At 41.9% G+C, this 25,837-nt stretch overlaps 3 protein-coding genes across 3 annotated transcripts in view; 1 reads left to right on the top strand and 2 right to left on the bottom strand.

The window, feature by feature from the left end:
- The window catches only part of LOC110001840 (S-adenosylmethionine synthase-like), a 6,894-nt gene extending 5,618 nt beyond the window's left edge, over nt 1-1,276 (top strand). The window contains 5 exon segments of the mRNA XM_065949779.1: nt 14-83; nt 86-142; nt 145-194; nt 351-484; nt 574-1,276. Coding sequence (XP_065805851.1) covers nt 14-83; nt 86-142; nt 145-194; nt 351-484; nt 574-676 — 414 coding nt within the window. The 3' untranslated portion in view covers nt 677-1,276.
- Nucleotides 1,277-1,844: 568 nt separating this feature from the next.
- Nucleotides 1,845-20,143, bottom strand: LOC110002548 (transmembrane protein 150A-like). Its single transcript, XM_020658174.3, has 8 exons — nt 19,818-20,143; nt 18,650-18,736; nt 15,736-15,783; nt 13,900-13,986; nt 12,944-13,011; nt 8,813-8,940; nt 4,082-4,259; nt 1,845-2,997 (listed from the first exon to the last, which is right to left on the bottom strand). Exons 2-8 carry the CDS (start codon nt 18,712-18,714, stop codon nt 2,747-2,749), a joined length of 825 nt encoding a protein of 274 aa, XP_020513830.1. The 5' UTR covers nt 18,715-18,736; nt 19,818-20,143; the 3' UTR covers nt 1,845-2,746.
- Nucleotides 20,144-25,580: 5,437 nt separating this feature from the next.
- The window catches only part of chad (chondroadherin), a 228,688-nt gene continuing 228,431 nt past the window's right edge, over nt 25,581-25,837 (bottom strand). The window contains exon 5 of the mRNA XM_065949996.1: nt 25,581-25,742. The gene's annotated coding sequence lies outside the window, so the exon portion shown is untranslated. The remainder of the gene's footprint in view (nt 25,743-25,837) is intronic.

A 25,837-nucleotide genomic window follows, 5' to 3' on the forward strand; every position in this document is an offset into this window, starting at 1 on the left:
TGTTTTTTGTCAGGGTGACGCCGGAGTGACGGGCAGGAAGATCATTGTGGACACGTACGGCGGTTGGGGGGCTCATGGGGGCGGGCTTTCTCTGGAAAGGACTACACTAAGGTGGACCGCTCGGCCGCCTACGCCGCCCGCTGGGTGCAAAGTCTCTGGTGAAGGCTCAGCTGTGCTGCAGGGTGCTGGTGCAGGTCAGACCAATATCCAACAAACCCAATCTGTGATGTTTACAGAGGTTCTCTTTCTCACTCACATGCTTTGTGTTTCTATGTGGCTCAGCGGAAAGTCTTTGGTAGCTGACGCTGAGACCAGAGAATCCTTTAATCTTACCTTCTCTGTTTTGTCAGGTGGCGTATGCGATCGGAGTGGCCCACCCGCTCTCCATCTCTCTGTTCACATACGGCTCGTCTCAGAGGAGCGAGAAGGAGCTGCTGCAGATCGTCAACAAAAACTTTGACCTGCGACCGGGTGTCATCGTCAGGTCTGCATTAAAACCATCTTACTACATCGGTTTGATTTTTTTTTTAAAAAGACACAGCAGAACTAAAGCAGGATTTTCTACTACTGCAGAGACCTGGACCTGAAGAGACCGATCTACCAGAAGACGGCTTCATACGGACACTTTGGCAGGAAGGACTTTCCCTGGGAGGTCCCAAAGAACTTAAACTTCTAGAGTGAGTGTGTGTGCGTGTGTGCGTGTGTGCGTGTGTGCGTGTGTGTGTGTGTGTGTGTGTGTGTGCGCGTGCGCGTGTGCGTGTGTGTGTGTGTGTGTGTGTGTGTGTGTGTGTGTGACAGAGATTGTTTGTATGCAGGGTGTATAGATAGCTGCTCTCCTGTAACCCTGTAAGAGAAGGCAGCTGTGTGTGTCTGCGTGCTTGTGTGTGTGCGTGTGTGCGTGCTTGTGTGTGCTTGTGTGTGCTTGTGTGTGCTTGTGTGTGTGTGTGAGTGTGTGTGTGTGTGTGTGTGTGTGTGTGTAGCTTTCATCTGTAATTTACGACTCTGCAGCTCCTCCAAAGTGAGCTGAAATGCGAGCGCTCTAAACTGATATTTCTGTGCCAGAGATCCAGTGCAGCAGCGTCTCGTCACACTGAAACTGTTTGACTGAACGACCAAATGTTAAAGGAGCGCCGCCATGTTTATGTCAGTACAACATTTATAACGTCTTCATTTCTGATACGGTCAGTATTTCTGTTATGATTCATAACTGTGTCTGCAGCTTTTTTACTTTTACTGGATGATAGGAAGCCTTTAAAGATTTTTAAAATGAAAGATACAGTACGTGTGTTTGTGTTTTGATTTTCAGCAGATAACAGAACAGTCATTTGGTTTACTTTAGTTTGAACCTGATATGCAGAGGTTACAGACCTCAGTGACCCTGGGTTTGACTTTAGTCCTTTCTCTGCAGGTCTTCCCCACGCTCTCTTTTCCATTTATAACCAAAAAAGGCTGGATTTGACTAGATGATCTAAAACATTTAAAGATCTTAAAGGATCAATCAGTGAGATGTGTAGTGAGTGAGATGATAAAGGTATCTTACTATATGATCGTTAAGGAAACATGCTATGTTGAAGTGCTGGCTTCTCTGACAACAATGCAGCAGCCAGTATGTCCTCCTTCTAACTTTAGATTCTGCTCCTGAATGCTCCTGAAACTTTAAGTTTTAAGAGTATTTGTTTCACATTGGTTACCTCACTTTTCTTCCTCACTGTTCAAGATTAAACTATTTTTTAGTGTAGAAAAAAATAAGAATCCAGTAACCGCCCCAAAGAGGTCAGAGGTCAGATGAGTCACATACTCATCAGTCCCGCACAATTATGCAATATGATTTTTAAACACAATCATTTCAAAGGAAGGCATTTCATTTATTCTAGACGGAAGAATCTACAAACAAAAAAAACATGAAGGAAATTTAGATAAATAGAAACATCCTGTTTGCTTTCATTCTTTGGTCCTCTGCTTATTATATAAAACTTCTTCTCTGTATATGATCAGATAAAGCACGATGGTTCTTTCTTACTGTAGACTTTGGTCCCATAGAAGCTGAACGTCTCTCAGCAGTGATGAAGCGTGTTTGGCATAGAGCTGACTTCAGATACATCAACATATACAGCAGAGCTAACACGCCATTATTAGAAGATATTTAGGCACAAATCACCATAAAAAAAGATAATTTGAATGACTTACAAAATATTAAAAACCTTTCAATATTAGGACAAATATTCCAGGCACCAAATACAAAAAGTACAACGACGACGACACCGCCTGACGTGAGCGTATTATTCTTGGCACACGGTAACTTTTCATGCTTCGTAAAAAAAAAAAAACGTTCAGCCGATTATGTAACAAATCTTCCTGAGTGATAAAACGAACACAGAGCTCAGCGTCCGACCTCCAGCCGAGTGTGTGTGTGTGTGTGTGTGTGTGTGTGTGTGTGTGTGTGTGTGTGTGTGTGTGTGTGTGTGTGTGTGTGTGTGTGTGTGTGTGTGTGTGTGTGTGTGTGTGTGTGACTCCCTGCTGGAGTTTGTGGTCAGAAAAAGGCACTTCTTGAGCAGCATGTTGCACCTGCTGCAAAATGAGAAACAGTCTGTGAAGTACCGGTCTTTGGTCTCCTCTCAGCTGGACAGCGTTTGACCTTTCGGCTGTGTGCAGTGACGAGCGAGAGGATCAGCAGGCTGCAGCTTCCAGGTGCTTGATTCTTTTTTTAAGTGTCTTCCAGGTTCACTGAAAACATCCCGCAGATCGGTTACAGCATCGATAGGTTCTCCGGCTGGCGGTGGTTGGAGCCCACTGCCACCTCTGTCTTGTGTCCAGATGTGGAGAAGCTCAGCACTCCTCCTCCTCCTCTGGACAAAACCATGAGAGTGTCCCCGGACATGTCGCCGAACTCGAAGGCAAACGTCCCGTAGAAGATCATGATGAGCATGCAGTAGATCCACTCGAAGATGGCCGAGGCGTGCTGCAGGGCGAAGCTCTCCTGGCAGAAGAAAACTCCACCTGAGGGTCAGAGGTTAAGGAGAACAACGGCTGCAGAGCGAGAGAGAGAGAGAGAGACGGGGTCAGGAAAACGTCTCTTCATGAACCTCAGACTTATTCAGTGGTCTTTAGGGTAAGGGCTAGAGGAAGAAATGTTGACGTTCAAGTTACTTAATGCAGCGAGACTTAGTGAGCATTAGTTGCTGATTTAAATATGATTTAGAAATATTCAGAAAAATGTGTAAGATTGCTTACAGGATCAAGATTTTAGAGTTTAAAAAATCACCAAAACAGCATACTGACTCACATGCTGCAGTTGAATATATGTTTTATTTCTGCTTTTGACACTTTATTGAGACATGAGAGAATCTTCTTCTCGCTTGCTGAATGATCGGGAGGAACAGGTTATTAAACTGAAGTCTGTGACGTGAGACATGTAGGACTGTTTGTTCTCCAGCAGGGGGCAATGTAACAATTTAAACACAATCTCTGGAGGAATGATGGGGCATAACAGCCAGAGTTTGGACTCAACCAACATCATTCAAAAATACAAAAAACAAGACCGTGGTAATTATTTTTGAAGAGATATTTAAATGGATCTCAGACCGCTAAAAAAATAAGAGGAAAATCCCTAAAATACAGCCTGAAGAATAGATATAAAATTAATACGCCCGCTGAAAGATTAAAAATTTTAATCGCGATTGATCCATGTTTTGTTATTTCCATTCTTCTGCATTTGAAACTAAAAGTTGTTGGGCTTTTATTTTGAAGTTTTGTACATTCTTACACAGAGAGCACTTTACTTCCAGTTGGAAATTAACCCTGCTTTTATTTTGAAATAAAGTAAGGCCCTTCTGGTAGATGGGAGGTTAGGACAAACAGCTGAAAGGAACGGTAACAAAGGTCAATGTGTGATGTCATAAGGTCAGTGTGTGATGTTAAAGTGAAATGAGACATTCAAAGATGCAGCAGTGTTCTTCTTTTACATCACTGAGACTACAGGGAGACACTGAGGACCACCATCTACGGAGAGCCTGAAGGGACAAAATTCATGCTGACAGATAAACTACAACGCTTGTGGAAACACATTTTGTTGTCAGGATACTGAGCACCAGCACGATGAGGCCGAGCAGGGCCATCATCACCCGGAGGTGTCCGATCCGGTACTCGTCCTGAGTCTTTGCCAGTCTGTAGGTCAGAGCCGACTGCAGACACACGAACAGCATGCTGGACGGGAAGGCCACTCCTGCTCCAACGTAGTGCAGGACTTTAGCGAAATCCACCTGAAGAGTAAACACAAGAAACACACACTTTATGAAACGAGACATTTTCCTTCATTTAACCCTAAAAAAACCATGAAGAATGATGACCCTGAAACGTAAACATAACTCTGAGATCAACAAATCTTGGAAATATTTCTGATCTTTTCCACACGGGCAGCTCTTCTCGTCGTCTCTTCTGATTGCAACAAAAGCCGATAAAGACACAACTATCATGCACATGGGGGTCATCATGACCTGACAGCGGCGTGATAATCAGACACAGAACGTCACAGAACAGAACAATCTACAACAAGAAAAACACACGACGAGCGCAGAGCTGTTAGGACGCCAGCTCACAGAGAAAAGAAATAACCTGATAATGTAATATCAGGCGTCAGAGATAGAGGAAGTAGATTTATGAAACGCGTGTTTGAAAAGCAACAGCTGGTTTGAAGATGATGTCACCGCCTGAACGTGGAGTTAAGAGGAGCAGCTGTTCGAGCGGTGTAATTACAGGGAAGAGACACAAAGAGCAGAAATGTTCCTTCTGTCTGATTTATGTGTTTCTGCACCGACCACACAGCTACTGGTCTCTGTCCATGTGGGAGAGTAGAAGAAGAAGTGTTTAAAGGATGCATCAAGGTTACTTCATGTGAAGCGGTACAAAGTGTTCACCTCATGTGGACCAGTTAGAAGAAAGTCTCATCGCAGTACGACATGCAGCTTTCTCTTTCCTTCAGTCTTTGTTCCTCTGGGATGATTTATTCTAGTTTAATTATTTTTTATTTGTTCCGTACATGTCAAAGCACACAACTGAAGAAAAAAAAAGGAAAAAACGATTCACACTTTATCCCATGTGCGGAAAGGAGCAGGGAGAAGAATAAATCTTGTTTTGCCTGCCCCCTTACTCAAAAAGAAAACAATAAATGTCAACCATTCAGTCTTCACTTCCTCAAAAATAAGAAGGAAAACACACAAAACACACTAACTGCCACTTTCACACAGTCTGATAACTTTGTTCTTATACATTTTCTTAAACTGAAATATCTGAACACAACCCTTCAAATCATTATTAAAAGAATTCCAAAAAAGAATTCCAATTACAGAAATACACTTCTGTTTTAAAGTTGTGCTTGCAAACTGATGCTTAAAATAAAATTTTCTTCCATGCTCTTCATCGTCTGAGCTAAAAACAAACAAAAACAATTTAAAAATGAATGTTGTTGGTTGAACAAGAGCAGAGATTTGGGAATTGATTTCTCATAGGAGTTTGTGTAGGGTCCTCAGGCTGAACCACAGACAGGAATACACATGAGAGGGTCTTGATTTAACCCGTTTTAAAAGGACTACAGCGAGAAAAAAAAAGATGTTATGAGGGTTTGAAATGTGGACGACATACTCCTGAGTAAGAAAAAGTTCTGACTCTGCAGCCTAACTTTGTCTATTATTCACAAAACTCTGATTTAATATCAACAAACTTCGCCAGCTGATGTAAACAGTGACCTGTGTGTGTGTGTGTGTGTGTGTGTGTGTGTGTGTGTGTGTGTGTGTGTGTGTGTGTGTGTGTGTGTGTGTGTGTGTGTGTTTATACAGTAAATCGCCCCTAAAGAGGCCGGCGTCATGTTTACAGTGATTCAAACAGTGAGGTTCATCATGTAAGATGGAGAAAGGGAGGAGAAGCCTCAGCCAATCAGAGAGCAGGACAGGACCCAGCCACACACACACTGTAACACACTGAATGTAATGAAGGACCCTGAGGATGAACTGATGATGATGATGATAGGGAGGCCCAGACGTGTGCAGACAGAGGACACGCGCACGCACACGCACACGCACACACACCGAGCTCTGACAGAACACACACGCACACACACCGAGCTCTGACAGAACACACACGCACACACACCGAGCTCTGACAGAACACACACGCACACACACTGAGCTCTGACAGAACACACACGCACACACACCGAGCTCTGACAGAACACACACACACACACACACACACACACACACACACACACACACACACACACACCGAGCTCTGACAGAACACACACGCACACACACTGAGCTCTGACAGAACACACACACACACACACACACACACACACACACACACACACACACACACACACACACACACACACACACACACACACACACACACACACACACCGAGCTCTGACAGACAATATAAACAAACGAATCCACTAATGGAAGGCGAGCTCTAAATCCTTTGTTATCACCATGGTAACAACGTTGTGACAATATGAAATACGGCAGCTCTACTCGTTATCTAAACAACAGAAGAGGGAAAATGCCAAGAGCTCTAAAAACAACGTAAAGGACCGTTTGAGAGGATGAGTGACGACCACACAAAAACAAACACGCCCCCTTCTGGACTGACTCGGGCACAAACTCAAAGCGCTAAGATTTAAAAAAAAAAATCTTGGTTTGGGTTTAGAAGAGTTCACGTCTTACTTCACGTTCTTTTAAGAGCGGTCTGAAAACATTGCTTTTCTCTCGTGCCTTTGGTTGCTAGTTTGTCTTTGTGTGTGTGTGTGTGTGTGTGTGTGTGTGTGTGTGTACATATGGTTAGTGCATGCTACTTTTACAAACATGTGCTCTTGAATCCACTTGTTCATTTATTATTATTATTTAATTTCGTTTTTTCATGTTTTTGTTTATTATTTTAAATGAGTTTGTATTGTGTTTGTTTATTTTTTTTCTTCTGTTCAGCACATTGAGTTTACGTTTGTATGAAATGTGATTTACAAATTGAATTGAATTGAATTGAATTGAATGTGGTGGATGTGACCATGAGCCGCACACGGGACATTGAACGCACCACTCTCCTGGTGAAAGTCTCATTTTTCATTCTTCCTGACCTCCAAACTTGGACCTTTACATTCTCCATTAGATCCCTTTTTAAAATGTTCATTCTGAAAGCAGAAATAACAGATCAACCCTTCTCCTCGAGTCCTGCAGAAACAGCTACTCAGCTGAAGTTCATATCTGCAGCTGCTCTCCGGCTCATGCTTCAACACAAACATGATGTCTGTCTGTGTAACATTCAAATTCTGAACTACATTCCTGGAAAACTTTCACAGTCAGCACATGTTCCCATGAAACACCGTCAGCACCCGAGGCCATGAAAACTCTCAGCACTGATAGGTGTGTGTGTGTGTGTGTGTGTGTGTGTGTGTGTGTGTGTGTGTTGTGTGTGTGTGTGTGTGTGTGCGCGTGTGTGTGTGCGCGTGTGTGTGTGCGTGTGTGTGTGTGTGTGTGTGTGTGTGTGTGTGTGTGTGTGTGTGTGTGTGTGTCTGAGCATCACCTACATGTACGCACATGTCCTGTACTGTAACTCTTCTTCTCTACTGTACATCTGTCCAAAGTCAGAACAAGAGGCGACCTCTCTGTTGACCTGCAGCTGTGCATTCTCTGACTCACTATCTATGAACAACCTATGGAGTCATTTTGCACCTTTTTCCTCCTCCTTAATACTTCTATCTTTCTCTCTTTCTCTCTCTCTCCATCCCTCTGTGTGTGTGTGTGTGTGTGTGTGTTAGAGATACAGGAGGGCCTGAGCTCCTTGACCTCCATCATTAATGTTACCTCAGAGGCCACAATGATGCTTGGCTCTCTGTATCCATGGCAACGACCTACAAACCAAGAAGTGACTTATCTAAACTGCAAAGACTGCACGATGTGTTACATCTGTGTCAGAAGAAAAAGCATTGACTGAAGAGATATATACTCTTTAACGAGCACGTGTAACAGTGTGGTGATGCAACGTCCCCCCGCTGACTTCACTCAAGACCACACCTCATTTATTCTGCAGAAAACTTCAAAACATCCACCTCCAGCAAAAACAAAGAAAGTGAGGCTGACAAAGACAGGAATCACCCACAGAGTGAGTGAATACTTTTTTGTTAATTATGTAAGAAATTATGTAACAACGCTTCAGAAAACACAGCAGCAGGTTTATTCATTTAAAGGTGCACTGTGTGGTTTATAGAGAAATGTGAAAGTTGGAGTGTACATAGTGTACAGATTATGTGGTATGTGTTCATAACTCTAAACACAAACTGTCCTCAGAGGAACGTGTGCTCCCTGTAACACTGTTTGAAGATAAAATGCAATGCAAGAAGTTATGGTGCGGGGTCTTCAAGAGTAAAAACCGTAACTCTCCTGGTAGCTTTTTAGCTCCAACAGTGTTCGGGAGACATTTTTTCCTTTGAATAAAGTTTATTTATTCAGTTCAGAAAAATATAGCAGAGAAATGTTTCACTTCTCCAACTTTAAAATTTCACCACCAAATCTCCACAGTGCACCTTTAAACTGTTTTTATGTCATCAATCAATCGTTTTTTGTGCTCCATCTCCATCAAATGTTTTAGTTCAATGTTTTAGTCATGAAAGCTTAAAGAAGGAATGTGCAACTTTTTGATCCAGTAGATGGCGCCCTTGAGCTCCAGCATGAAACCAAAACAAACTGCTGTTTGGAGACACCTCAGCTATTCTGAAGCCTCCAGAGACACACCTCAATGTGATCGACTTGACGTGGTTTACCTGGAAGTTTCCCACCATGATGAGTCCAGCGGCGCAGATCCACGAGGTGGAGAGACCGGCCGTGTTCAGGATGCAGTTCTGGTGTTTCTCGATGACGTGAGCGTATCGCAGCAGGCCGATCAGCATCACTGCAGGAGGAGAGAAAGATACAAACATGACAAGGAGAAGAGAAACAGGATGTTTGGACAGAACAAATAAAAAGGTATTTTCTTCACCAAACTGCAGCGCTCCTTTGTTAAAGATATCTCAGGTCGTAATTTGGTCGTACATTTCCATCACTTGATGATTGTGCACACTTTAAGAAGTTGTCTGAACTCTTTAGGAAATGACCTGAACATAGAAAGGAATCAACATTTCTCCTTTTGAGTCCTCACACTGTGATCTGTGAAGTGTCCCTAACACGTTTACTGGTCACACTTTCCCTCAGTGATCAGGACGCTGCAGCAGCATCAAAGTGCTGAATCAGCAGATCTCAGTGTGAGCAGATTCCTTGTTCCTTGTTTATCACAGTGTTCATCAAAGCCTCGCAGCAGCTTCAGATCCTCTCCCACACTGTTCCTGCAGCTCACATCTGGAGCTTGACACGCTGCAGGCTGCACAGGGCGACTTGTTTAATGTTCATATTGATAATCCAGCAGAGAACGCAGTGGTCACTTTTGAGGATTACACAGGTTATCTGAGGGTTTCACTGTTTGCAGCACAGCGAGGGACGGACGTCCTGATCCTCAACACGCCTTCAAGTTTAAACAAAGTGTTCCTGAACATAAGCAGAGCAAGGAAAGCTTTGAATGTTTTCAGGGTTTGAGCTTCCAGAAACATTTATCATTTTTGTTTACAGATGATCAACAGAAAACTAATCATAAAATATTTTTAATATAATTTTTTTTCAAAAGAGACCAGAGTTATTAGAGTTCAGAGCACCTGATTAAGACGTCTTTGGAAACGTTTCTTTGGTGGTTTTCCAGCTAATGTCATCCACCTAGTGCTAGTGAGGCTGTATTTGCATTAAAAGTAAATATAAGAGGAAGCATGTATGGGTGGTATGATCATAAACTGTAAATGTTAATGTTTGAAGCCTGAGTGACGTCACCCCTCTGTTCCTTTAGGGGGCGCTGGAGTCCCATCAGCAGCAGCCGCCATGTTGGAAATGTTGTCTCAGTCTAACTTTCAGTCAACCTAACGACAGCTGAGAGCTGGAGCTGAGGCGGGTTTTAAACCTCCTGACAAACCGTCACACCGCGCCCACCTGTCAATCAGGTCAGCTACACGCCTTATTGTGAATAACTCTTATCCTTCATCAAATCAAAACTGATGAGTCATCAAAACATTCACCCCCCGTACAGTGTGTGTCCATCCAGACATGAGCTAATCACACCTATTTGGTTTTTTGAACCAGGCTGTAAACATGTTCATCTCTGCTGTAAAAACAGGCTTTTTAGAATGGGTGTGTATGTGACTTCCTGTGCTTCTGCAGCCAGCCTCTAGTGGACACTCAAGGAACTGCAGGATTTTACATTCCAGCATCGGCTTCATTTTTCAACACCGGAGGTTACGGCTGTAAAATGTGCTTATATCAAAACCAATCCCAGAAGACATAAAAATATAAAATTTCAGAGTTAAAGTGCATAAATTTAAATAAGAGGAAATAAAAAAAAGAAAAAAATGGTAAAAAGCTGATGATGTTTCCATGCTAAAGAACGACTGACTGATGTTTAGTTGCAGAGCATGTTTCTGCAGTCAAAGGGGGCGTCTTCAGTTTTCAGGTATTTGTATACAAACTTGACCACAATAGTGGACCAACAACAGACACGGCCTCCTGAGTACACAGGAGTCTAAAAAATATAAACTAGCCCTTTTCTCCCTCATACATTCAGCACTGCGTCGTGTTGAATCCTCTGTGAGGCGTACGTGATCTGCAGCTCCTTCTCCAAACCCAGTTCCTCTGAAACACGACATCAAAAAGCCTCCCAGCGCCGTTCAAACAAACACATCTGTGTGAGAAACTACAAACGACACACTCCATAACCCCTTTATGTAACACTAAAGACACAGCTTTCCTGTACAAAATAACCCGGGATAAATCCCTGCTCTCTCTTTTGTATTCTCCAGTAATGTTTCAGTTCTATTCCTGTTAAGTTTCAGAACTTAGACTCAGAGATGATCAACTATTCTTCTCGACACTTAAATCAAGCTGTCAAATGACGTAATAAGCTCGATTCTGAAGTGGCAGACGAAGCAGCAGAGTCCGCTTTACGATGATATAAAAAGGAATATTTGCATTTATGAATGCTACTCGTAGTTTGATGGAATCACAAAATCCACAAAAGGGCTGTCGGTCAAATCTGCTGCTTCGTCCACCAGTTTGGATTTCTTCAGCGTCCTTATTGCGTCATGTCTTGCCTCGTTAGAGAAGTCTCAGGAGGCGAGACATGACATAAAAAAAGACGCTGCTGAAGTCCAAGATGGTGGACGAAGCAGTGGAGAAGCCCTACATTAGGATCGTACTGGTTCTGTGATATGAACGTCATCCGCCCAGCCAGCTCCATTGTGGTGAATTTTTCTGAATATTTTTAAGGAAAATTCCTCTAGAGGCGACGGCGGGAAAAAGTTCAGGAGAGGTCAAGGTGAAAAATGTGTCCGTTTGTGTTCACACATGCAGCTCACACCGAACGATTCTGGAAATGTTTGAGAGTGCTGCGACAATCTACATTTTCTCTCATTCGCTCTATTTATCTAAAGACAGGACTTACTGCCTTTTACACCCGTGTCAATGTTTCATTTCAAATATGTCTGTTGACCACCTTTGTTTTGATGTCTCTTCTTTTTGAAGTTTAAAGGTAACTCTAACATGTGTCTCTAGTCTGTCTACAAACCCCCCAATGGTGAGAAAAGTCCATCCTCTGTCTTCTGCCTGCTCCACTTTTCAGAAAATGTGTGCTCAAACAGGCCGTTTGGAGATTCTCCCTTCATGACATCACAAAGGGCAGTAGCCCCTCCCCCAGGTGGGTGACACTCCCACAGCTAGGTGTTTGTTCTGCCCTCTGAGTCTGCCTTCTCACCGTAAACAATAGGACATGGAGTGAGAAAGCACCGAGTACACCCAAGCCCTTCCATAGAGGGGGCGTGGTCAGACACCGCTCATTTACATATTTAAAGGTACAGACACAGAAACAGCCTGTTCTGAGCAGGGCTGAAATAGAGGGGTTTATAGACATGATCAAATACAGGATCAGAGTGGATTTAGAACAAGAAACTTCACACACATGTTTTGAGGAGCTCTGAGACTTATTTACACTTTTAGAAAAGGAGGATGATGTCACCTTTAAAATGTACACCTGCTATGGGTATTGAACAGTCACATTATCATATTGACACAACAACAAGATCTGAGGTCGGATGTGTCAACGGTCTCCATCAGTGAGTTTGACTGATTGGAACCCAATGAATCTAAACGTTATCACTTGTATTTATCAGCGTCTTCTAGAGATTCAATCACCAAAGACGATTTTAAAAACGCCTTTAAGCGAGGTCTGTGTGACAGCCTGACTTCAGCTGTGACCTCTCAAAACAAACATAAAACACTTTAGATATGAAGTGTGGTTCTTTGGACTAATGTAAGGACGTTTTGGGTGCAAAGCCAGCTCAGTCAACCTGCAGGTGTTCCCCAGTGGAAAGATAAATGTTTGCTTTTTCCCCGATTTGAACTCAGATTTGAAGTTTAATGAACTTTAATCCTCTGAATTAAAATAACTCAAAGCTTGCTGTGTTGGACTCCTGTAGTAGATTCTCAGAGTCTTTACAGGAAAACTAAAAAAAATCAGTATGAACCCGCCTGCACTTCAATGAACCTGAGAAATCCCCCTAAAATAGCTGGTTTAAAGTCGATGTACTCGTGGTCAGAGGGGGAATACTCATGTCATGTGGTGAGTAAACATGCACCATTCATGGCATCGAGTAAATGTTCCCCTCACAGTCAGGCGGGACCTGGCAGAGGTTTCTGGACTCACTACAGCTGGAAAAACAACCCTGAAAGTTTAAGTTCACACACAGAGCCTCGTTGAACTCGGAGTAATGTCGGGGTAAAGTGTGTGTAAAGGGGCGGAGCTATAAGAACATGTTATAGAGACTCACCCATGAAGGACCCCGTGCTGCAGATGAGGCTGAAAAAGCAGCTTTCAGGAGGGAGGGTCCCACATTTACTGCAGAGGAAACACAGAGCGGTCAGTGTGGGCTCAAATTCAATTGAGTCCTTGTACAGGTCCGGGTCAGATCCACAATCTACAGACCCCGCCCCCCCCTGGTTTCTGGTCCTGAGCTTTAACCGTGCTGCGCTCTTCAGCAGACATTCCTTACTAACAGTGGGTTTATACGATGTCTTTCTTACTCTGTGAAATTAGAAACACGCAAGAAGGTTTTCTTGGAAAGCGGCTCAGAGGAGGAAAAATGTCTATAAATGGGAAGCGACGGTCTGGGAGGTCCGGCCGTGAAAAATGTGAAACTGAAACATGAGGACAGGCGAATATGATGTCTCACAGAAGTTTCCTGCAGGCCCTCTCTCTCTCTCTCAGGAAGAAGAATTTGTTGTTTACAGTTTTGGGTCTCAGTGTGGAGAGACATTTCAAAGAGCGCCGGAGGAGACGCTACACAACACAACAAAAGCTCTTCTTCCTGTCGAGGTGAAGAGGTCCCCCCCCCCACCCGGTGAGCCGCAGACGGGCGAGTTTGGACTCATCAGACACAAACCTCTGCTGCAGCTGCTCAGCCTGATGTATGCACAGCTCAGCCAGAGAAAAAGTCATTAACTAATCTTCTGCACGCCTTTCTCTGCTAATTACTCCGGATGTTTCAAGACTTTACACCTAATTTCCCTTTAGTCGATTTCAAATCATTTTGAGCATATATCTGTGTAACCTGAGAGTCTACAGACCCACAAAATGTGAAATAAACCCATCCAATCCTTTGTTTGTGGTCTGCGTAAGTCTTACAACACAGAGAAAAATGCTCCGTTTCTAATGTGCTCTCTTTGTGATGTCACAGTGGGATTCTGGTAAAAAAAAACATCCCCTCGCAGAGGTGCGTTGTGTTACCTGATGAGAGGGATGTTGTCCAGCGTGCAGCAGAGGACAGGACCCCTCTGTAAGGGCAGCGGCTCCTCACAGGACTCGTTATAGAGCCTGCAAACACACACACACACACACACACTCGTCAGTCTGCAGAAAAACTTCACTCTTAGGCCTCGCTGAACTCACAGACTCGTCTTAAACGGGTTAAAGTTTAAAAACGAAATCTCCATCAGGTCAAACGTCTCTTCTCTGCATGATGAATCTAAAGTAAGCGAACGTGTTCACACTCTGTTTAATGTTTGAGCATCATGTCTCGTGTTTTATGCATCAGTCGGTAAAGATTAATCTGAAGTAAAACGCGTCTTTACTGTCAGTTTAACGCTTCACTGCTTGTGTTGTTTGGATGATAATCTCGTACATGCGTCAGGGTTTCCTCTTTATCCTGCATGAACTCAGTGCTGTCCCACTGTCAAATCATCGAGTGTGTGAGGGATCTCTTGCTGACTTCTCGAGCCCTTTATGCCCCCTGTGAGTGTCTGTAAGTGGGCATTTCTGCAGACTTAGAGTGGGGGAATTACCCAGAGTTCATAGCATTGTGACATGATATGATTCCCAGGGGAAGCCCACAACAAATGGAAAGGTTGTTTTCTGTTTAATGTGAATGATGCTGAATGTTGTTGTTTTTATGGCTTGGTAGAAGAACTCAGACACATCTCTCCCCTTGTGAGACAAATAAAGGTAATTTTGAATCTTTAGCCTTAATTAACAACATTTGTTCCTTCTTCTTACTTTTCTTATAATATCAGCGTGGTGTAAACTCTGTTACATGAGGAGACAGCTGTACCGGTCAAAGTGTCAGAAACCAAGAACTCCTGAACATATCTGTATGAATTCTTTAACCAGGATGTTTCTAATCTCTACTGATAAACTTTGAGTAGATATTTTGTACTGAGGTGTGTTTATGTTTCCTGTACCAGCTGGGACCAAACTTTCATTAGATGAACTGGCAGATGCTTTTAGTTTAAAGTAAAGCTTCAAATAGCTCAACTGAAGGAGATATGCATCCATCTGCTGCACTGGCACAGTCCTCCTCCTCCCTCCTTCTTCTTCCTCCCTCCTTCTTCCTCTTCCTCCTCACTCCTCTCCTTTCCTCATCCCTCCTCCTCTTCCTCCTCCTCATCCCTCCTCCTCTTCTTTAAATTCCTCGTCTTTTCTTAAATTTATGTTTTACTTTAACATTCATCCATCTCGCCCTCATGAACTCTTTCTTTACACATCTCTCTCGTCGTATCAACATCTGCAGCTCTTTCTTTCCTTCATGTCCACTCTCCTCCTCCATCTTTCTCCTCTCTCTCTTTGATTTAATGCGGAACAAGCCGTCAGTAAGAGCGGAGCTGAGTAAAGGTTCCTCAGCCCACCATGAAATACATCAAGGACCTGTTCTTATATTCATGCTACATAAACACAGCTGCTGTTTTTATGAACATAAATGATTCAGAATCAGTGAGTGAGTTTTCTGGAGGTTTGTGGCACATTAACAAAAAGGAGAAACTCCACAACACTTTAAGAACATAAAGCTGTTTAACTCGTATCGCCTCCTGTTTGTTCATCTATCCACACTTTTACATTCAATTTGGGTTTTCAGCTGAATGTCAAATATTTACTCAATATAATCTCTGTTCCTGTAGAGTCCTGAGAAAAACTTCAGTTCAGCTGCTAAATGCTCGACTTTGTTTAACATCAGTCCAACAACTGTGTGTGTGTGTGTGTGTGTGCGTGCGTGCGTGCGTGCGTGCGTGCGTGCGTGCGTGCGTGCGTGCGTGCGTGCGTGCGTGCGTGCGTGTGTGTGTGTGTGCGTACCAGTTATGCACAGGACAGACGTGCTGGTTGTAGAGGGCCATGGCGTATCTATAAGTGAAGGAGAGAACAATCGTTACTCAAAGAACTGAAGAGGAAGAGACGACCTCATAGCTTTAATCATGTGACTTTGATAAGAACACGACGCCATCTTTAAAACAGCAGAAACACTCAAACACACGGCCGTCACTTCTGTGTTGAAAGTTTTGTTTCGCTGACAGAAACGGAGCAGATTAAAGTTCTTCACGTTTCCTCAGATGAAAGTCAGAGCAGGTTTTTTTTTACACCACACCTGTCCCAGCTCATCATCATCATCATCACACCGCTGGCTGCATTTTAACCTGAACTGTGACATCACATCTCTTTAATCTGTCAGCTACACATTAACCAACACACACACACACACCAACACACACCAACACACACCAACACACATCAGCTGGCTGTGATAATATTAAACACAATAAGAACAGATTAAGAGTCTGGGAGTCATGTTAGTTTCTGTCATTTTAGGGACGTGAATGGATAATACTTTATTGATCCCCAGAGGGGAAATTCGGGATGAGGTCAATGAATGGAATGAGGTCATAGTCTGTCTGTTAGACTCCATCTTGAGTCCAGTCTTAGATGGATTATCATGAAGTTTTGTAAAAAAAAACATTCATTGTTTCAGGACGATGAATCCCTCTGACTTTTAAGATCTTCTCACTCTCACTTTAGCCAAAACATCAGGTCAAAGTTTGAACTTTTCTAGAGAAATATGGAAAACAACTGCTGGATGAAATTGTTCTGAGTTGTTTCCAGAAGATAAATCCCTTTTGAGTTTGAGTATTTAATGACCCTGTGGTATCAAACCGCGCTCTAATCAGGAGCCACATTTACAAAAAGTATATTTTTGAGTAAAATCCACAAAACGGTGCGCCATCCTTTTTTCTAATCTTCTTCCTGTCCAATGTGAAACGTTGAAAATGTTTCCAGTAGAGCGTTGGTGATCACCATGCCCGTTGTTCCAGTTTGCAGTGGACACCATCAGGGCAAAAACAATCAATCATGACGTCAGCCTTTGGTTTCTGAAGAGGCGTCCACCATATTGGAAATGCTGACTTTTTTAAAATATTTTTTTTAAGATTTATTTCTAGGCTTCTTCAAAAAGTTTTTTTTGGGCCATTTTTGCCTTTAATGGATAAAACAGCTGAAGAGAGACAGGACACGTCTGAAGGAGAGTTTCAGGGATGACGTGCAGCAAAGGCCCGAGGTCGGATTCAAACCCACAACCCGCTGCATCGCGGACTGTAGCCTCTGCACAAGAGGCGTGCAACACAACTGCTAGACTATCATCGCTCCATTTCTGGGATTTAAATCGAGTAGGAAATCAGGAGAGAGAGTGGGAGATGTGAGAAAGGAGCCACAGGTCGGACTCGAACCCGGGCTGCCCGCTTGGAGGTCTACAGCCTCCGTACATAGAGCATGACATAACAGTAAGGTCACCTGCGCCCTGACTCCACCTAATGTTTGATCAGTTGGGCAGAACACACAATCAGATCTTTCAAACCCTCCACACTGAGCTGAAGATAGAAAACTAAACGATGTCAGAGTTCAAACACTGAAACTGTGACGCGCAGCAGAGCCTCGATTGATCCCTGACAAGTTAACACGGGGGACACTCGGGGTGGAAGAATTGATTTACCTCCAACCTGATCAAACAGAGGAGCAGTTTCAGAGAGGAGCAGTGAACTTTCTGTCACAGGTCACTTTACTTTAAGTTTTAAAACATGCTTCAGTCTGGTTTCTGGGTTGTTTTCAAAGGCAGCGGCAGACGAGTGTCAACGTGTCTGAAAAACAACTGGCCAGGCAGAATGAGGAGGGGGAGGGGGGGGGGGGGGGGGAACCTTTGGAGACTCGGTGTGAAAGAAATCCTCACGGCCACTTTGTGAAGGTGTGAAAGGATGCTCACAAAAAGGAGACTGTCGCACCGAGGAGAGACAGGAAGAGGCCGAGAGAGAGAGAGACAAAAGAAACATCCACACGAGTCAGAAATCCTCTCAAAGAGTGACGCATTACTGTCACTGAACATCCTAAACCTGCAGCAGGTGATGCTGTTTCCAGTCCGCTGAGTTAAATAAGAGGTTTATCCCCGGGTTTAAAGTCTTAAAGCGTTCCTAAACAAACATGACATCTCAGGTTTTAAGGGTTGTATGTACAGTACATGAAATACCTCGAGAATCCACTACCTGGAATCAAAGTGTTCCAAGAAATGATCTCCCAGGAGAGACTTCTGATTCTTTATGTGGAAAATATCGACGGTTTATTTGTCTTTATGATTAAAGCATTGCTCTCCTGACTCCTCCAAACATCCAGAGGAGTTAAAACACCGCTATAATTCAAGCTTTGTCAGCCATGTTGCATTTCCACAGTGTGATGAAGATCATGACGGTCATGTGTTGTTCATTTCATCACCACTGCTTGCTTGCTCGTTCACAGGTTGGGGGGAATTTGATTGGCTCACCTCAGAAATAAAAATCCTGGATGGCATCGGTGTGAACAAATTGGCTGTTTGTGCGCACCCTGAAAATCTGTGAAACTTTCTGGAGCTCTGTGCATGTGTGAATATAGAGATGTGAGAGCGGCACCAAACCTCACATCGAGCGTTCCTCTAAAAAGTGAAAATATGTTTATTTCCTGTTCTCTCTTGAACATAGAGCAGCAGCTTCACATGTGACTGCTGTAAGAGTGGCTAGGTAAGAAGAGCCCCGGAGGAATTTCAAGGCTGAATCTCCTTCAGCACAATCGCTAAATAAACAAAAAGCTGTTACTGTCTTCTGTGTCACATCCCTGACCTTTGTACAGACAGCCGAGTTCATCGTGATCAGTGCAGGATGTACATACTAAAAACTCATGTGGGAGATGCTGAACTTACACGACCCATATTCCAGTGATGGTGACGACGGGCAGGCTGACGGGGAGGATCATCCACAGAGACATGACGACCACCGTCAGCTCTCCACTGCACAGAACAAACAACAACACGCCATTAAAGATCATTAAGCATCATTCACAGCTCACACTTCACTCTGGTCAGAGAGATTTCACAGTAAATTCATTCATTCATGGAAATAAAAAGTCAAACATGTTGGTGTTTCAGGTTCTCAAATGTACTAAAAAAAAGCTGCATGATTTAAAGTTTTTGATTTTTTTTTGGACGATTGTTAAAACAATACAAAACACCTGAGGACATCAGATTCTGCTTTTTCTGATATTTGTTTGTCATTTTAAAGATTCTTTAATGGATGCACACTGAAAAAAAATACAGAAGTTAATCAATGTGCAGAGAATCTAATAGATTAGAATTAACTAGAATAAATTAGAGATGCATCAGTCCTGATCTGATTCCCACACATATACCCCGATGCAACACTGATTCTGATATTTCATTTGATCATAATTACATTTTTTATGATTGTTGGTATTATGTGTAAGGTTACACAAAGTTGTGGTAAAACTAGTGTTACATTTCTTATTCAAAGAGCAAAATAAATAAATCAAAAAGCATCAAATTTTCAAATTAAATCTTTTACATTGGAGTCTGAGAATTGAACTTTTTTTTTGATCATCTCGGCTGCACGTTGTCATGGAGATGATTTGTGGACACTTCTTACTCAGAACATTTAAAGTGCTGCCTGATGAAGCCTGTTTCCATGGCAACGTGTACGCTGAAGTTGTTAAGAGTATATTAATGAAGTAGATTATATGATTTACGTTCATCACTGATTATTTACATCATGATACTCAAATATTTAAGAGTGTAAAACTGTAAAAATGGTAGAATACATGTTGCTCAGTCGTTTTTTTACAACTGCGATATAACGACTGCGATATACATGCGATATAAAACCGTATAGAAGACTTTTACGTTACCTTGACAACCTGAGTGTTTCCTCGCGCTCTATGGTTACTTCCTGCATGGTCTTACTCGGGTTTTTTTTATTGCAATAACACCTGCTTGTTTTACCTTCTCAATCCCTCTTGTTTGACTTTCATAACTTCAGGTGAATCTGCATGAAGATTCCCCGGATGTTTGAACTCACCTCTGGTTTTGTTCAGTGGAAAAACAGCTTCAGGCTCTGCTGCTCCTCATCTCAGCTCCTCCAAAGTCGAGGAAACGTTGTTGCGGGGAGAAAAAGTCACAGTGAGTCTGACCTCCTCCGTTTGAACTGTTTTCATCGTCAAGTGAAAAAAAAAAAAAAAGTTGCAGATGTGTTTCTGATTTTTCACATCAGGGAGGAATCAGAGACTTCGTGTTGTCATGTTTTCATCTGTCAGCTTCTCCGTGTGCAGTCTCCAGTTGTTCTGTTCTGAGGTGTAATGAGCAGCTGGGAGTCACTCACTTTGTAACTCCTCCCACTTCACAGTCACGTTTCCCCCTCATTCAAAACACAAAATCACTGTTTGTGTTGCTTAAAAAACGATTTTCATGTCACTTTTAAGTTTAAATGAGACAAAATGTGACTTTCTTATGAGTTTTAAAGAATGCAAACACTTGCTAAAATGTCTCCAGACTTTCTGCAAACTTCACAAACCTTATGGGATCAGCTGCTTCTTCTTCTGCTGCAGGAGGTGATGCGGTTGTTTTGGTTTCCTCTCATCACAGATCGTTTTGTTCTCTAGTCTAGTTCCTGGAAGCTGATTTCACAATCGTACTTGCAGAGATGTTACTCCTAACTGGACTGTTGTGGTCCGGCTGGGATTGAATGTCATTTTTACGAGGAGTTTTCCTAGAAAGAGAAAGAAAGAAAGAAAGCGAAGATGATGCATTCAGGGACCCTTTGTGAGGCTCCTGTCGCCTTGTTGTTGTGGCTGATGGAGTTTAATCTGTGACTCAAAGTTTGTATACACAACACAGATTCAGAGGCTTTTTCTCTAAACTCACAACTCAGGATTGTGATCTTAATAACTCGATTTCTTTAAATGATTTACGATAGTTTTTGTTACTCCAATTTGAAAAGCTATTTTAGAGTTTTTAATTTAACTTAATTTCACATTTAGCCTTCCTAAACGATTTAGATTTAAATTAATTTGGTCATTACCTCGAATAGCTTTGTTTCGGTTTAGTTTAACTTGGTTTGAATCCTTTTTATAAACATGTAAACCAGGGGTGGGCAACTGGCAGCCCGGGGGCCACATGCGGCCCCCATCAACCCTCAACGTGGCCCTCAGGTTAAGTTTTACATATCAATTCATTGGAAACATGAAGAAAACATGACAAAATCTGCCATGAAGTCATGAAAACCAGAAATATGTTCATAATAATATTTGATCACTGGTATATGTTGAGTTAAATTGGAGACATCATTGACTGTAATCGTGTTTTGTATGCTACAATTTGGCCCCCTGGCAGTGAGAGTTAAATGAATGTGGCCCTTGCTGTGAACGAAGTTGCTCATCCCTGATGTAAGCTAACACTTTGGAGCTGTTGGTTAACGTACGTAATGACGTTTTAGTGACGTAAACTACGCCGCTTGCCGCGCATTGATCGGACAATGTAAACAAAACACGACTGAAGGCTAACAGTTTCTCCTTTAAGTGATGATTCACTCTAATAAATAATGATAAGTTCATGTTTTTTAGATGATTGTGGGCCGAGAAAGAAAGAAAGAAACAAAGGAGAGCAGAATGCAGTTTGTAGCACTAAACTATACAATGCAAATATTAGCATTAAAGATGCTAATGGCTAACACAGAGAGAGACACTGTTAAGATGAGAAACATGGGAGATAATCAGGAGGATGAAGAGGATGAAGAACTGTCGACTGAGCAGCCTTTCTGGAGTAAGTTTAAAATTTTTTGCTGAAAATTAAGCTAATTAATTTAATTTAATTTAATTTATTTTTTATTTTATATTTATTTTTATTTTTATTTTATTTATTTTTATTTATTTTTATTTTTATTTTTATTTTTATTTTTATTTTTATTTTTATTTTTATTTTATTATTATTATTATTATTATTTTATTTTTTTTTGCATTGTTAAGGAGAGCTTGGAACACAAACATTTCATTGCCAGCTATGACTGCTTTGCCTGTTACGTTGTGCATTTGACTAATAAAGATAACTTGAACTTGAACTTGAACTTGAACTTGAACTTGTGCCTGAGGCTAACGTTAGCTAATGCTGGCAGGTAGATGCTAGCTAGCAGGAGAAGCTTCAGCTGTATGTTGCTGTTAAATAGAAACATTGAACTAATCTTTACTACAGTCTCTGCTTACAGCTGAAGTCTCAAATAAATCCATCGATGCTTTTTGTTTTGGTGGTTTTTATTTGAATTGCTTTTGGATGTTGTTGTCTTTTTGTTAGCATGTATTGTTCAACTTAGCAACATGATTTTCTATTCTATTCTCTGGTCGGTGGTATTTCTCTGTTTTGATTTTTTATTGTTTGTTGCATCATTCTCTGTCGCTAAAGGTGGTCCCTGTAGACGAGCAAATGAAGTCCTGAATGTGCCGGGGGTGTTACATCGAATACTGCTACCCATCAAGATGTGCTACCATGTGGCTCTATGTGAAAAGTCTTGAGGGAAAATCGAATTAAACTCAAACAAAAAAGGTCAGAAATCACCTTTGCATTAAGTTAAATAAGCTAATAATATTCTGTTTTTATTTTAAAATATTAAATTGTAAAGACAGTCAGAACAGCTGTTGATAAACAAACACTATTTCCCTTTGTACTGTAGTGAAGTAAAAGTTGCATTAAATGGAAATACTGAAGTTAAAGCTCATTTAAATTGTACAACTTAGTTATCTCGAGTAAATATGTTTGTTTCTGTTAAATCTTTATTGTTCAGCTTCAGCTTGACTCTTTCCCAGAAAAGAAAATCTGGCAGCCGTGCTTCGACTTCTCCTAAAAAAGTTGTTGTTGCTCTTTTCTTGATGTATGAAAGGTTCAGATTTAAAATTTTCCCCACAGCCCCTGAAGGCAACCTCATGTGTCAACTCTCGTGTTTCAATGTGCAGAGGTTCAAACATCTGTGTTCAATTAAGGGGGTTTAAATAAATGGCGTCTGTATTGCTCGTTTACTGAAGCTATACAACATGGAACAGGAGCCAGAGGAAACACTACAGACACCTGCCACTGGGGGGCGCTGCAGGATTAATGTTTGGACACATTCAGCCTGAGCTCAGCCACACACACTAAAAGTCCAAACACTGGAGACACATTTGAACAACACAAGAGAATACAACAGCCTAAAAAACATAAAATGATTCTCTATAATAATTTATTGTAATAAAGACTTGAAGCAGAACATGAGTAATCTCCATGTTTAGACTTTAGCAGTGAGTGGATAAACTAAACTTCATAGGCACACAGGTGTGGTGTGTTCAGGTGTGTTCATCTTGATGTGAGATTTTTAAACACAGTCTTAAAACTCATTTATTCAGTCTGGCTTTTCTATAGTGCTTTATATAAATTCAAATGTTAACATTACTGTGTTGTCTTTTTTTATCCTACTACAGTTTTAAATATTCTTCTCCTAATATCTTATTGCTCTTATGTGTCGTATTTTATTTTTTCATTTTTATACATTCTCTCAATGATTTTATAAACTACTTTGAACTGCAATTTAATTTGTCTGAAAGGTGCTGTATAAATAAAGTTTGATTGATTGATAAAAAGCAGCACACACCTACATGGTTGCCGTCAGGTGCGAACTAACATTTAATGGATGGATGGATGTGTTTTTTTTTTTTTTTTAATTGATCTATTTTTTGTATCTAATTTTTACATTAATGGGTCAAATATACAAATTTTTTATTTTAAGATTTATTTTTTGGCTTTTTTCATGTTTGTGCTTTTTATTGGAGAGATAGGACAGTGGATAGAGTCAGAAATCATGGGAGGGAGAGAGAGAGAAAGAGAGAGAGAGAGAGAGAGAGAGAGAGAGAGAGAGAGAGAGAGAGAGGGAATGACGTGCATGAAAGGAGCCACAGGTTGGATTTGAATCCAGGCCGCCCGCTTGGAGGACTAGCCTCTGAACAAGGGGCACGTGCACCAACCACTTCACTACTTCACCATCGTACGCCCCCAAATATACAACTTTAACATTTACATTTTATTCCACCCCCCTCCTGTTGGCTCTCAACCCCATGGCCTAGTGGTTAGTTTGCACGCCTCATGTACTGACGATGTTGTCCTCAAAGCGGGCAGCCCGGGTTCCCATTTAAGGTAGAGAACCTGTCCCGTTTGTAATTCAAGTGAGAGAGAGAGAGTAACATTCAAGTGAAACATTTTTAAAAGGCTCGCAGGTAAAAGGGTGTTTTAAGAAGGGATGACCCTTGACCTGATGATCAGGTCGTTCCACAGTTTTGGAGCCGTCACAGCAAACACTCTTATCGCCTTTAGTCCCCAAGTCCGGTTTATTCACACTGCACAGGAGAGCTTTAGATAGTTGAGTTTTTAGGTTTCATTTCCAATTCTTGTTTCACTTTAGCGAAGATAAGGTGTTAAGAGTTCTCTGTTTTAAAATGTATTTATTGATTTGATCATCACACAATGGTCCTTGGCTCTAACATTTGACTTCTTTGTCTTAATAAATTTAGCTCTTACTGAAAACATCTGCTCTTATGTTGCTTCCATTTCTTCTAAAAATCGAGGTTGTAACACAGAGCTGATTGTCATGAGATAGTTTTGTATAAAGAGACATGCAGTCGTGTCCCAGAGCCTGTTAGGACTCTATTACACCGTATCAGAGTTAATCAGAGAGTATCAGCTCCTCACAGAGCGTCTGTCCTCCTTGTCCTCTGATGTCACGACCCACCGCTGCTGCAGGACTAATGTGCTGAGTCAGCAGAGCTTTGTCCTTCATCGCCCCGCAGTAACCTCACAGAGGAGTTTAATATCTCCACTCTGACATCTGCAGGACGGACTGAGCTGCTTGTTTTCAGACCACAGGAGTCTCCACAAGACAAAGTCGTGCACTGTTACATCACTCAGGGATTAAACCTGATGTGGCGTGGATGTACAGTGGATATCAGAGTTACAGATTATCAGACTGTAGAGTTACTGATGTACTCGATTAATCTATATTCATTCACAAGAGGCGATAAGTTAAGGGGTGAAAGATGATTGTTGAAATGTAAAGTAACAAGGACATAATGATTCCAAAATACTGAAAACAAAGTAATACTAAAAAAACACCACTTACTAAATGTGGTTGACATTTTTGTGAGTAAAAAAGCTTCAGTGACAGAAAACGGTCGTTGTTGTAAGAATCCAAGACAGCATCAAAGCCTCAGTTTGGGTTGTGGTAATCTGATCTGTCTCTGAGTCTGACGAGTTCTGAGGCCGCCTCCTTAAAGAAAGACACGTGCTAACATGTTTCCACATGTGGAACACATGGGACATCCATGAAGTTTGTCTGTGAGGCTCTGAGCCCCTAAATCATCATCAAATGGAGGAAACAAAAATGAAAGTTCAATCATCTCTCGCTCCCCCCAGCGACCCCAAACGGGAAAAGCTGTAAAGAAAATGCATGGATAGATGATTTAGTGGTAGTTTTAGTTAGCGTAGTTTTAAGAGTTGTATTTTAGAGAACATGATGAGGTGGACAGAAACCTAAAGTACTATTTCTGAGATAGTTATGATGAATAGTTAAAGGTGACATCTCCTCCTCCTCTTCTTCAGTGTAAATAAGTCTCAGAGCTCCTCAAAACATGTTTGTGAAGTTTCTTGTTCTATATCCACTCTGATCCTGTATTTGATCATGTCTAGAAACCCCTCTATTTCAGCCCTGCTCAGAACAGACTGTTTCTGTGTCTGTACCTTTAAATATGTAAATGAGCTGTGTCTGACCACGCCCCCCTCTCTGGAAGGGCTTGGGTGTACTCGGTCTTTCTCGCTCCATGTCCTATTGTTTACGGTGAGAAGGCAGACTCAGAGGGCAGAACAAACACCTAGCTGTGGGAGTGTCACCCACCTGGGGGAGGGGCTACTGCCCTTTGTGATGTCATGAAGGGAAAATCTCCAAACGGCCTGTTTGAGCACACATTTTCTGAAAAGTGGAGCAGGTGAAAGATGGAGAGGATGGACTTTTCTCATCATTGGGGGGTTTGTAGA

This window comes from Labrus bergylta, chromosome 21 (genome assembly GCF_963930695.1).
Source record: "Labrus bergylta chromosome 21, fLabBer1.1, whole genome shotgun sequence".
In the NCBI taxonomy this organism is placed as follows: Eukaryota; Metazoa; Chordata; class Actinopteri; order Labriformes; family Labridae; genus Labrus; species Labrus bergylta.